The sequence below is a fragment of the Ostrea edulis genome, chromosome 6, assembly GCF_947568905.1.
Source record: "Ostrea edulis chromosome 6, xbOstEdul1.1, whole genome shotgun sequence".
Lineage (NCBI taxonomy): Eukaryota > Metazoa > Mollusca > Bivalvia > Ostreida > Ostreidae > Ostrea > Ostrea edulis.
Genome location: NC_079169.1, coordinates 5,819,715 through 5,833,684, shown reverse-complemented (window position 1 = coordinate 5,833,684; position 13,970 = coordinate 5,819,715). Strand labels below are relative to the sequence as shown.

General features: G+C 39.0%; 1 protein-coding gene across 3 annotated transcripts; it reads left to right on the top strand.

Annotated features, from left to right (window-relative positions):
• Nucleotides 1–4,840: 4,840 nt before the first annotated feature.
• Nucleotides 4,841–12,012, top strand: LOC125647508 (nidogen-2-like). Of its 3 annotated transcripts, XM_048874196.2 has the most exons (7): nt 4,841–4,894; nt 5,688–5,975; nt 8,813–8,917; nt 9,526–9,540; nt 9,659–9,788; nt 9,902–9,981; nt 11,769–12,012. In XM_048874196.2, the coding sequence occupies exons 2-7, from the start codon at nt 5,801–5,803 to the stop codon at nt 11,957–11,959; spliced, it is 696 nt and encodes a 231-aa protein (XP_048730153.2). In that variant the 5' UTR covers nt 4,841–4,894; nt 5,688–5,800; the 3' UTR covers nt 11,960–12,012. The 3 variants fall into 3 exon arrangements, with proteins under 3 accessions (XP_048730153.2, XP_055997364.1, XP_055997365.1); XM_056141389.1 differs by lacking the exon at nt 9,526–9,540; XM_056141390.1 differs by lacking the exons at nt 4,841–4,894; nt 9,526–9,540 and having other exon boundaries at nt 5,628–5,975.
• Nucleotides 12,013–13,970: the final 1,958 nt, after the last annotated feature.

The following is a 13,970-nucleotide window of genomic DNA, read 5'->3' as shown; positions in this document are numbered from 1 at the left end:
AAAGCATGCCAGATATCTTATATGTTTTATACGATATCTCATAAATGAATATTTATAAGATATCTTATAAACTTTATAAGATAACTCTTATAGAAGAGAGTTTATAAGATTTCTTATACATTTTATAAGATATCTAATATGATATACAGTTTATAATATATCTAATAAAATATACATGTATAAGATATCTCGTATATTTCATAGGATATCTCATAAACTTTATAAGATATCTTGTATATTAAACAAGATATCCTATAAAGTTTATGAGATATCTTATGGAATATACAAGATATCTTATAAAGTTTTTGAGATATCTGATAAAATTCATTTATGAGATATCTAATAGAATATATAAGATATCTTATAAAGTTTATGAGATATCTTATAAAACAGATATCATATATTTTAAAAGATATCTCATACCGAAAAAATATAAGACATCTCATATATTTTATAAGATATCTTATAAAGGATATAAGATATATCATAAACTTTAAAAGACATCTTATAACTTTTATAAGATATCTTATAAAATTTATGAGATATCTTTATAGAAGAATAAATGTAAAAACGGCGTCCAATATGTAGTGCATATCATGCATGTATAAAGTGATAAGTCTATCATATTTTAATTTATTTATTCTATACATTTGTATTTTGTAAATTTAAATGGTATAGCTAGGTACATACATGTAACTTACAAGTCTCAGACCCCCTTCGTTTTACATCAGTTTTACCTTGGTAAGGGATATTTGTTTCTGAAAGTAATTTTACCAAATATTCGTTAACATGAATCAAATGACGTTACCGGACAATCGCAAAATGATGGCCATCTGCTCCATCCCTGTTCCTACATTTCTTTTTCTGTTGTACGACGCCATGTCACTCTTGATTTTCCTCTCTTTCTTCTTCCTGCTGGAGTCCATCTCATTGTAACCCTTGCGATGGAATCTGGTTGTATTCTTAAGACATGACCTATCCATCTCCTTTCTTTTACAACAAGGGAAAGAGGCTGTATATTGGTTTGTCTATAGAGCTCTTCATTGCTGATGGTTCTTGGCCAGAGGATACGAAAGATTCTTCTGAGACATCTGGTCTGGAAGAGATTCATTCTGTTGGTAAAGTTAGTGGTAAGCTTTCCAAGATTCTGCACCATATAGAAGGACCCTTGTGACATTGCTCTTGAAAATCCTTAATTTGATGTTGGTGCTGATCTTGGCGGACTTCCAGATGCTCCTAAGCGATGTAAAAGCACCCCTAGCCTTGGCAATATGGGCTAGTACATCTGTTTCCGAGTTCGCATCTGAAGTGATCTTGCTAACGAGGTAGATGAACTCTTGCACTTCTCCAATCTGTTTACCTTCAAGAGTGATAGGTTCAGAGGATGATCCGGTGTTCAACTTGCCTCTCCAGTCCATCGTGTCTCCTTTTTTCGGAAGCTTTACAATGAGGCCCGTCTCCCAGCATGGTGGTATTTCTTCTGTGTTCCAGATGCTTCCAAGTATGTTTGTTAACGGTTCTGGTGTAAGGTTCTCACCTGCCTTTAGTAGCTCTGCATTTATCTGATCTTTTCCCGGTGCTTTTCCGTTCTTTTGCCTTGCAATTGCTTTCCTGACTTCATTCAGCGTTGGTGGTTCACAGCTGATTGGTAATGTGTTTCTGTTGATGTGATGTTTTCTTCACTCCATGGATCATTCATGTTGAGGATTTTCTCAAAGTGTTCTTTCCAACGTTTCAAGATGTCCCCCCTCTTTTTTCTATTTGGTTTCCTTGCTCGTCTTTGACTGGAAGGTTTGATGTTTGGAATTTTCCTGAAAGTCTGTTGGTCAGTTTGTAAAGAGCCCCCATATCTTGTTTGGCAGCTGCTGTTTCTGCTTCATCTGCAAGCTTTTCTGTATATTCTCTTTTATCCACTCGTGCGCTTTTCTTGACCTCTTTGTCGAGTTGTCGGTACTCTTCCTGAAATTTGTCTTTTATCCTTTGAAACTTAGTGGACATGATTTTCTCTTTCCTCTATCTTTTTCAAGGTTTTATCTGATACCCACTCTTCCTTTTTCCTTTTGCTGTGGCATAGAATCTGTTTTCCTGTCTCTAAAAGGATAGTATTGAAGCAGTCTAGTTGTACCTCGTCTTGTTCCATAAGGGTCGAAAATCTGTTTCTCACTTCCCACTGGAAGGCTCTTCTTGTGTGTTGGTCCTTCAGCTTTTGGATGTCTAATGGGGTATTTCTCTGGTCCTTCTTCTTGACTTTTTGAAGCTTCAGTCTTAGTTTGGAGAGTTCTAATGAGTGGTCACTTCCAATGTCAGCCCCATCCATAAGACTTTCTCTCCATCTTTAGTTTATTATGATGTGGCCGATCTGGTCCTTGTCTGACCATCAGGAAAATTCCATGTCACTTAATGTATGTTTTTGTGCATGAATAGGGTGCCACCAATCACAAGGTTGTTTTCCTGGCAAAATGAACTGAGTCTTTCCCCATTATTGTTTCTGTCTGCTAATCCTTCTCGCCCCACTGTAGTTTCTTTCCCATCGTTTGAAAATCCTATTTTTGCATGTAGGGCTCCCATGAGGAGTAGCACATCATGTCTAGGGGTCTCATCCATTGCCTTCTGAAGTGTGTCATAGAAGATGCCCTTTTCCTCATCATCGGCATCCTATGTTGGAGCAAATGCAGAGTTGTATGTCGATTCAATGAGTCTCTCAGAGATAGGTTTCCATTCCAATAAGCTGCTGTGCATTCTTCTTAATGTTATGATTCCCGCTCCTCTGCTGTGGTTACCATATGTTCTCCCTGAGCAAAGTATGTTATGCCCTGATGTTAACTGCATAGAACCGCTATCTGTCCATCTAGTTTCACTTACACCTAGTAGTTCTATGTTATACTGCTCCATATCCTTTATGACTTGCGCTATTTTTCCCGTCTGATAGAGGGTCCGCATATCCCAGCAGCCCACTCTATGAATAGTTTTTGGATGGAGGATGTTTGCCATCAAGTTAACAGCTTCCGGCTGGGTTTGGCTGTCAACCGTCCTAGTTCCAGTTTCCTGGGATGCACCCCCTCCTCCATCAGCTTGTTCTCTGGTGGAGGTGTCTGTAGCAGGTTTATTTTTTAACGTGACAGGGTTGCTGGCCCAGCGCACAACCCCCCTCCTTTCTCATCCGGTCTTGGGACCGGCCATGGCGGAGTTATCTACAGCTATAGCGTAGTATATATAATTGCTTTATGAAAGCAGATCATCTTTTGACCTTTGATACCTTTGTGTTTCATTTCTTGAACATTATCTTATATCATCAATTGTCATATAGGAGAGGGCGTTCTAAGTTTTAAGAACTTGTGCTCAATCCTTTTGTTATGCATAATTGTAACATCTAGACAATAAAATTTGTTCAAACTAAATCTTTGTTTAGTTTTGGGTTGGGTTGGAGGGGGGTGAGGTTGGTTCACTGGTTGGAGGTTTCATTTTGTTTCTCAGGTTCACTGCCTTTTGAAATTCTGTCTCGCACACCTATCTACCGATCTATTTACAATACCGTAGCTATACAAAAATTCTTTAGTCGTAAAAAGGGTTTTAAGAGAGAGACATAAAGTATTTTTCAGATATATTGTAAATAGATGTTAAATCTTAATATATGCTGGTTGGTCGGTTTAAAATAGTTTCCTCCATTTCTTGGGGGGGGGGGGGGACCTACGTAGATCTATACGTGTATATACATGTGTGTGTATATATATATATATATATATATATATATATGTGTGTGTGTGTGTGTGTGTGTGTGTGTGTGTGTGTGTGTGTGTGTGTGTGTGTGTGTGTGTGTGTATGTATGTTTGTATGTGTGTATGTGTGTGTACTGTAAAATGGTCCATGGTAAGTTAAAAAAGAGTCAAGAGCACCATGTTTTAAAGACCTTATAATTATAAAATTAAAATCAATTTACTGTAACTGGGTTTTGTTACAAACAGGTAAATTATAACACAAGTACTAATGGGTATTAACAGTGTGTTTTGTACTATATGTACCCGTCGTTCATTCTTTCAGATTACTGTGATTATGGTATGATATATTTTTCAAGCTGCAAATAACTGGTTGGATTTGCGGTTGAAGGATTTTGGGAATGAACCGCCTCCCTTCACAATTTACTAGTAACGGGGCAATAGTGGGGAAAACATCGCCTACTTTTATACTAGTGTAGAATTTGACTAACTGTAACATCGCAGATGTAATAAAGCGTATCAATTAATGTGAAATAACAACATTAATTTTCGAAAATATCAGATGAAAATCGTATGTAAACGTCGGACCGTTGGTCTCGGACAGGACGGGAGGGGGTATACTTCGTTAAATGAGATGTATATAAAGGTAATATTATATATAATAAGGGCATAGTCAAAACTATCATAAGAACAACTAATACTGAACACCGACACAATTTTATGTTGATCATATTGTAAACCAATCGCAACCTCTTGGGTTGTTTTTCGGCTTGCCGAAAGAGCCCGCGAATGTGCGTCTATGATGTTGCCTCGTTTTGGGCGCTTCGTCCATAAGGTTGAAAGACTAAAATCTTCTTTACACAGAGTATACGGCGCGGGTCTAAGAAGTCTGATTTCAATTAGATTGATTTTTGCTATTTCTGCCTGGGAGCCCTACGTTCTGGCCTAGGTATGGTGGCTGATTTGTGTCATTTCGTTATTAAGTTGCTCAAGGTGAAAAGTAGTTAATCAATATCATCATTTTGTCGTCTTTTCGTTAAAAGTCGCTAAATATCGCCATGTTGTCTTTTCGCCTCGAAATAACAAACAGTCGATAAAGTGTTAAATGGCACAGATCAGCCACCATACCTAGGCACACTTGGCTGACCTCTACGTTCATGGGTAGTTTATCGAAAAGGAAAGTAGGTTTTTAAATTAATTTTATGATATTTACTAATTAAATAAGATTCTATTATAGCTTACGGACTTCACCTCTTATATGAACCAATATTAAAGGTTCAAGTAGTAACTCTGGAGCAAACGTTTCGGAGTGTATTGGCACAAATCATAAGTATACATGTAGATTGAGAAGTTACCTGCAGCTATAGGTCAGGTATCACAAATTTAGACCTATATTATTTTGTAAGCTTGGTACTGAAGTCCGTAGCAGTGAGGGTTCTTTAATGTGCTAATCACGACACTGGATCCACTCCCCCTTTGAAGGTAATATTCTAAAGACTAGCTTCCGTCTCTCGCCTCTTAATACCAAAACTATAAGGTCTATATTCAGGCCTACGTCTTAGGATTGACGCGGTCAAGGCACAAGCGGGACTCGAACTCACGGTCTTTCAGTCACGACGCGACCGCTCTATATATGCTGAGCTGCCACGACCGGTTCACGAGTTCAGTTATACATGTATGAGATACATGTAGGACCAGGCTTGTCGTTTCTGAGAAAATCTTGGATCGAGTCATTTTTGGCCCAGTACTTACGATTGGGAAAACCTTTTGGAAATTATCGGAGTTCATTAAACTGACATTAACCTCTATTTTACAATACGTAATCTATGTACGTGTTCCAGCAGACATAAATTACTTTTTCATTTGTCTTATCAAAAAGTTATATTTATCGTCCAAGTAATTTATAATTATACCTATACATTGTGAAATACTGGTTGTGTGCACACATTCAGTACTGTGCTATATCTTTTAAAGATTAGTGGAGTCACCTGCCAACAAATTGGGAATTTTGAAAGATAAGAGGCGTCCTTGCCAGTTATAAAGCCAGTTTTAGGACAGACCAGTTATAATCTAAGAAAGCTGTTGTTATGAAGGTATTTTTGTTGTTTTCATTCGTGTACGTTAGCCAGGCCTTAATCGTATGTCCGCCCGACGCCTGCGCCACGGTTAGGTGCGCAGCTGTTACAGCGGAGAACTGCAATGGCGCCATAAAACAAAATGGCGGATTCTGTGGATGCTGCGACTCCTGCGAGAATTACCTAGGTAACGACTTAAGTGTAGCTTTTAAGATCTCTTGTATTAAAGGATGATAATAAGATGAAATTGATAATACATTAGCTTTCATGTAATCTTTCGAGAACCCATGTAGAATTCCACAATAGAGACGTGTTTGAATGTTATACTGGTGCATATTGAGTGGCACAAATGGCTGTTTCCTTAGCTACTAGTATTATATCATGATAGAAGATGCATGTTTTGTGTCTATTTTGATATAAACAGTAACATATATATAAGACGGCAAACGTTGCAACGTTATCTTTTACTTTGATACGTCACGATGTAACAATCAAGTATCACATTAGCCATCGGTTAAAATTACTTCATGTAGTATATGTATATAGAATTAAATGAACCATTATGGAAAGCGACCTATCCCTGACTATAAAATCCGATATAATGAATACCTTAGATATCGTCTATTCAATATTCAACCAATAAACAACAATACGATCATGGTATCGGCTATATGCTCTTAATCACAGTTCCCGTTATACGCGCAGACTTGTGAGTTGTGTGGCTGTTTCACGCGTATTGAGACGTCACCAACTGTAGGTGAAGTACCACAAATTTAGACCTATGTTTAGCACTGTAGGTGAAGTACCACAAATTTAGACCTATGTTTAGCACTGTAGGCCGTAGCAGTGGACTTTTTTTTTATTGATAGAAGTGTGTTTTCTGGTTGGTATATCAGCTTTAAGTACATGTATAAAGCAATTACATAGAAAGAAAGGCGCATTCGTCCGAAAGTGTGTTGCAACAGGTGCGTTCTCCACTGCATGCAGCAGGTGTCGTGTTGTCCACTGTATTCCGATTATAACTGTATACGTGTAGTGTAATGCAGATAAGAAGCCCTCAGTGACCTCGTATTACTGCTGTATGTAAGCAGTTCTAGTTAATCAAATGTAAAGTGAATAATACTAGGTTCCCAGTAACAATTAGGGAATCCCGGGAAAATGAAATGCAAATTTTGTAAATATGACATAAAAATTGTCATACAGCATTTTGATGATTATTAAACATGTATCCAGTAAAGTCAGAATTTTACAATGTGTCAAATAGATTACCATTCTTACAGGAAATCTGTCAATTAAAAGGATAATGGGGTTAGTCAAGTTAATCCAAGGTAAAAGCTAAAAGCGATTTGTTATTGATATCAAAGTCCGTGGGTTGTTTTTAAAACTCCCTGTAATCTGATAAGGTTTCACATTTTCGACATCTTGTCTAAAACTACTTGACTAATTTCCACCAAACTTAGCACAAGTTATCCTGGTATGTAGGAGAATCACGTGTTCAAATGACGGTCACCATGCCCTCTTCCAAGGGTTGGTTGATTGTATATTGTTTAACGCCCCTCTTGTGTATTTCTCACTTATATTGAGACGTCGACGTTGGAAGAGCTGCAAAATTTAGGCCTATGCTCGACACTTTCGGCCTTTGAGCAGGGAGGGATCTTTATCGTGCCACATCCGTAACACGGCCTCGGTTTTGCGGTCTCTTCCGAAGGACCGCCCCATTTAGTCGGCTCTTACGACAAGCAAGGATCTATTCTAACCCGGATCCAAGGGAAGATATTTTGAAAATTGTAGAGAAAATAGGATGGGGGTGTCTAAACGTTTCTTTTTAGAAAAGGTCAAACTTACATGATAACTTGATGCATAAAGAAGATTCAACATTTTGTAAAACTATGACCTTTGCGATCAAAGAGAGGTCACACCTATGGTTTAAAGTTGTATGGAGGTAAGTATAAGAGAACTCATTAAAGATTAATGACAGTTTGTCAAAATTAATTTACATGCAATCGCTTTCATGTAGTGTAGATACAAGTTTGTTCCAGTTGCGATGGTCGAGTGGTTAGAATGTTCATTAAGTGCCGCTTAAGCTGAGGATGTCTGACAGTGACCGTGACTATTCCTTTGCCATGTGCTTGGCATTAGGAGCAAAATTCACTGGGATTTCTGGATATGACCTTGAAATCAGAGGTCTCGTGTCACGGTAGGCGTTGGCGCGATAAAGAACCCTCCCTGTTGCGGCCATGCATAGGTAAAAATTTGTGGCACTTCACCTTAAACTGGTGACGTATCTACGTGTGAACACTTTTCGAATGTGACGTATAAATAAAATACGCTCTGATCCTTTAGCCAGCCTGGGGACACAATAAAGGTTTAAAGTTTGTATATCTAGATAATTCGGGTGAGTGCTTTGGTCAGCATTCATTGTGTTTCCATCTCGTTTTATGCAATCGACATCTCGATGTTGTGTCTATTCGCATCGTTGAAAAGTTTTCACTCATATTGAAACGTCATCAGCGGTAGGTGAAGTACCACAAATTTAGACATATGCTTATCGTTCAGGGCCGTAGCAGCGAGGGTTCTTGATCGTACCAACGCCTGTCGCGACACGCGCGGGACCTCCGTTTTTAAGGTCATATCCGAAAGACCAGTGATTCTCACTTACAAATACCGAGTGTTTGGCGAAGGAGCAGTCACTTCCTATACTAACGTCTTGACGCGGCCATGTCACTAGTGGGGCTCGACCTCCCGGTTACGAAGTGAACGCTCTACCACTGAGCTACCGCGACCGGTGAAAATCGGATGAGTATTCAATGTAATTTACCCAAATCCCAAATTCCCATTGAGTGTGAAAGGGACGGATGGGTTTGCAGTGACAAAAAGAAAAGAGAAACATTCATCAGAATAGTAGGAGTGAGATGGCGGGTTTGAAGGGGTGTCTTGTCCCCATTACATCAATATCAACGCTGTCCAACTGCATGGATAAGTATTTAGTATTCATATTTTGAGAACGTTTGATGTTCCTTTCAGCTGAGGGAGACCGCTGCTTCACCTCCATCTTACTGGGCATGCCTTCCACCAGTCACTGTGGACCAGGGCTTCATTGTGACATGCACACGTTCAAATGTGTCGCCAGTGAGTAGTGATTTGCCTTAAGATTTCTTATTTCAATTTACAGTTAATGATCAGATGAATAGGCGTATCCACTGTGTAGTATACGTGACGAGTTATAGTATTGCCTTAGTTATTTAATTGTGTTCAGTAATTCAGTAACAATCACAAGCTTTGGGTAAATACCAGCACCAAAATGGAACCTAACGTACAGTTCTTGATACAGCTCAAAATGCAAACATTATGGCCATAATTGGGTAATATTTTCTTACTTCATCCCCCCCCCCAAAAAAAAAACCCAACGAACCATACCAGTATTTCTCGGCTGAAAATCAGGGATAAAACACTCCTGGCTGAAGAAAAAGTATCTAGTAAAGCGCTGAATCAAGCAGTAGAAAGTACCTAGTAAAGCGCTAAATCAAGCAGTAGATTGTCTTGGGGGGAAAAGTCAGCGACAAAGGGATAAATTTCTTTGCAGGGGGTCTTGAGTAAAAGTCAGCAACAGAACCGCCAAATTAAAGATTCATGTACCCCCACCCCATCCTCATCATTTTTTCCTGATTTTTGTGAATATGAATTAAAACATCATTCACTGTGATCATCATAAGTATGTACTTTTTTTCCTTCCACAGATACAGAGAAAAGGGGTATGTAAATTGATTCTGCTGCACTGCTCTGTGATGATACTAGTAACTTGATTAACATTGAGGTAGTATTGTAACCGCAATTTCTGTGTCTGTTAAAACTTTTGATACCCCATTACAGCTCTGAACCCATGTGCCCAGGAGTTGTCCACTTTCACTGCCACCCATGGCGGCATGCCTTTATTGGGCGCTCACAAGCCTCTGTGTGACGTTGATGGATACTACACACCTAAGCAGTGCCAAGGCTCACGGTAAACAAGCCCAAACGTTCCCATTTCTGTATTTAAGAGAATGAAAATATTTATAGGTATTTTAAATTCATGTATTTCTATATATTTAAGAACACTTTTTTTCATATATGTAGATGCTCCTGTGTATCTAAAGAAGGAAAGGCAATCGAGGGATATGGTGCCAATGTTTGGGAGGCTCAGCATATGACCTGTCGTTAGTATAATGAAACTTACCACATATCATTGTTGGGAACCACGGAGTGATAATGGGTTTATCCAACTTTTAGATGTTACTAGCCATTTCATATGGAAGGGGAAATTTTGAGAATCAGGGATGAGCTAGCCCCGAGGGAGGAGGGAACAGGAGCAACCCTTCTCAGATCACAGTACCTTAGAACACCTGTACGAGGACTGTTCGATATGTAATGTGTATTGTACGATGTCTCAATAGCATTCGACATTACATCCCTTCAAAGTATTCTCCGCGGTTTGAAATACATAATTTCAATCTCTGAAATGCGTCACGGTACGCTGATTTAGGTGTACCACTGAGGCACTGACTGATGGCTGAGCCAAGGGCTTGTCGGGACTTGTGACAAAGACCAGATAAGAACTTTTTAAGTTTTGGAAAAAGAAAATAGTCGCATGGGGCTAGATCTGGAGAGTATGGTGGGTGTGGCAAGACGGTAAGTCTTGCCACGGTAAGACTTCAAAAATTGCTTCACAAGCTCAGATGTATGTGATGGAGCATTATCATGAAGTAGACGAACATGCCTAAATCCTGACACAGGGCGTCATTTATGATAATGTTTCTTGAGTATTTTTAGTATAACATCTCGGTAATACCGACCTGTAACACTTTTGCCCTTCAGCACCGGATTTTGTACGGCTATGCCATCATATGAGTAGAATATGCAATAAAGAACCTTCTACATGTATGTGCTTATGGTTCTTTTGGCAATTACAGACCTTCTACCGTGTTTAGTTCGCCATATTTTGTTTCCAATTTTTCTTACTGGTTCGACATAGTGAACCAATGTTTCGTCACCAGTAACAATGTTTGCAAATTGTCTTTGATTGAATTTGGGAAACATTTTGAGCAATTGCTTAGCGGTTTGTACTCGTACCTGTTTTTGGTCATCTGTCAATATATGCGGTATTCATCTGGCAGAAATCTTTCGTACTTTCAAAACACGCTTCAAAATGAAATGTACCCGCGATAGTGATATGCCAACAGCTTTGACAATATCACGAATCATGTATCTGCCATCACTTTCAATTATTTCCCTAACGTTTGAGACATTTGCCTTGCCTGTTACAGTCACAGGTCGGCCAGATTTTTCTGCATCTTTGACGGACTCTGTGCCAGTCAGAAATTTCTTTCTCCTCCTATGAACTGTTTCATAAGTTACATTTTCAGACCCATAAACTTCCCCCAAGTCAGTAAAAATCTCCATTACCGAATGACCGAGTTTTGTGCGAACTTTTATAGAAGTTCTTATTTCTTCAATATTCTCAACCCGTTTCCCAACCATTTTTACAGTAGTGATCAACGACTGGCTCTATTGAAATGACTATAAGTTTAAAACTATGTGGAGTAGAAGGCTCGTGTTTATACCGTTAGAAAGGTATTGAACAGAGCTATTCAAGAGTATCATGCACGAAATCGTGCAAAGCGTCATCGCACTGTGGTGCAATACACATTACAAATCGAACAGCCCTCATATAAATGACTGATCATTATTTACATGGCTGGACTTTGATTTCAATAGAAAATTACTTGAAATATACATGTACATTATATATAAAGAATTTTTTAAAATCATAGGTACATGGCATTTCTCCAATAAAAGAGTCTATTATCACCTTTGAAGGATGAAATATTCAGGGGGGGGGGGGGGGGGTCAGAAGGGGAAGGTACCCTTTACCGATAGCAAAAAGAACCTCGATAAATTCCTGTAATAGATAATTTTCTGTCAACACGCTTATTGGTTATTTCAGAATGTGCACGTGACCAATACGAGTACATGCAGACAGGTTTGATTGGTCGGCTGTTCTACTGCACCAGTGATGGAAGTTATCAGAACTACCAATGTACTGGCGACGTCTGCCGATGCACAGACTCCAATGGTGACGTCATTGCCGACTCTAAAGCTGTCCACATCGGTCAAATCGACAGTCTGAGATGTTAGAGGAACTAAGATCCTTCGATCTTTATGTAAAGCAAATAAAACTTTAGATTGTAGCTGCCTGTTTTATTTGCTGTTGATCAGAGAGAGAGAGAGAGAGAGAGAGAGAGAGAGAGAGAGAAATACAAGATATTTTATTAGCGGGGACAAAAGCGATTTTACTTCTTCAGCCTTCTTTCACCATGGTCAAACGACATTTGGATACAACCATTCCTACTTGGATACAATCGTGCTTTTAACGCAGAGTACAGCCACCCCCTACTGCAATTTACTATGGAGAGTTTAGATGCTCGTGAGGAGGGGCAAGAAAGTGGCTCGTATTTTCTGTATAATTCTTAAATATATATATATAGCATCTCATGTGACTCAATGAATTCTGGTTTAAATGATCTACATGTATAACATTCGGTCAGATCCTCTACCACTTTCTCGCACACTTCACCACATTTAGAAACTGTCGTGTAAATTGGTTCCCGTCATTCGTTTTCTTCATGTTTTTCACAAAACAGAATCGAAAAAACACCTAAAATTAAATTAAATCAGTGAAAAGACAACATCATTACCAATGCATACCATAAATGTCAGAAAGAAAACTGGACGATGTATACAACCATTCTCTGAAAGTATGACGTAGGATACAACCATTCTCTGAAAGTATGACGTAGGATACAACCATTCTCTGAAAGTATGACGTAGGATGCAACCATTCCTAATACACTGACAATTTGCAATGATGCCTGTTTTTAATGTCTTTTTGATACCATCTGGCGTATTTCGTTATGCATAACTAATATATGCAGGAAGCCCCCTGTATGTTTACATGATTTGTTGCACACCTTTACATATACTATTATCTCACAAGTGGTCATCTCTAAAGCTTACTGGTATATACCCTATTAGTATCTCACAAGTGGTCATCTCTAAAGCTTACAGGTATATACCCTATTAGTATCTCACAAGTGGTCATCTCTAAAGCGTACAGAAGATTGAAACTGACTATTCAGAACGACTTATGGGGGTGATCGGTGGGGAAATAACATATTTTGGATAAATTGTTGGTTCTGTATTTATAAGAATAATTTCTTTCTAGAAAGGGGGGGGGGTGTACATGATATCCACACTTCAGGTGCCTGTGATTTACACGGCATTTTCGAACTGTGTTGCCGTGTGTGAGCAAGTGGTGGGGAATTTGACTGGGTGCTATATATCATTCAAACCAGTCACTTGTATTTCGTAAGAACTCTTTCTCACCCCTCCTCACGGATATCTACACTCTGAGTCTCCATAGTAAATTGCCGTAGGGGTTGGTGGTACTCTGCGTTAAAAGCACGATTGTATCTTTATAAAGGAATGGTTATATCCACATTAACGGTAAATGTTCTACCAAGCCCTATCTTTGTTCCTCACGAAAATATTAACAGATTGATTGATTGTATCTTGTTAAACGTCTCTCGAGAGAATTTTTCAGTCATATGGAGACGTCACCAAGACCGGTGAAAGGCTTCAAATTTTAGGCCTTTGCTCGGCGCTTACGGCCATTGAGCAGTGAGGATTCTTTAGCGTGCCACACCTACTGTGACACGGGACATCCGTTTTTAAGGTCAACTCCGAGGACCCGTGCATTTACATCTGATGCCGAGCGTTTGGCGATGGAACTGTCACTACCTGTTTTAACGACTTAGGTATGTCGCGGCCGGGACTCGAACCCTGGCCGTCCGCACGCGGGGCGAACGCTTTAAACAACAAGGCCACCGCGGCGGTTTAACAGCTGTGAAGGAGTAATATCAAACGTACTGTGCCACAACATATGCCAGAGGTGGTGTAAATTCAAATTCTAAAAAATTCTACAGAACTTTTACTAAATTTCAAATTGCAACCTTTTCTCAAATCAACAAAACATCAAAACGTATACCTTTTCAACACTACATGACCATTCCTCACGATAAATTAAAGACTAGACTTTTTGACACCATAGACAGTTGTTTCTTCATCAATAATGGAAACAGGATATATT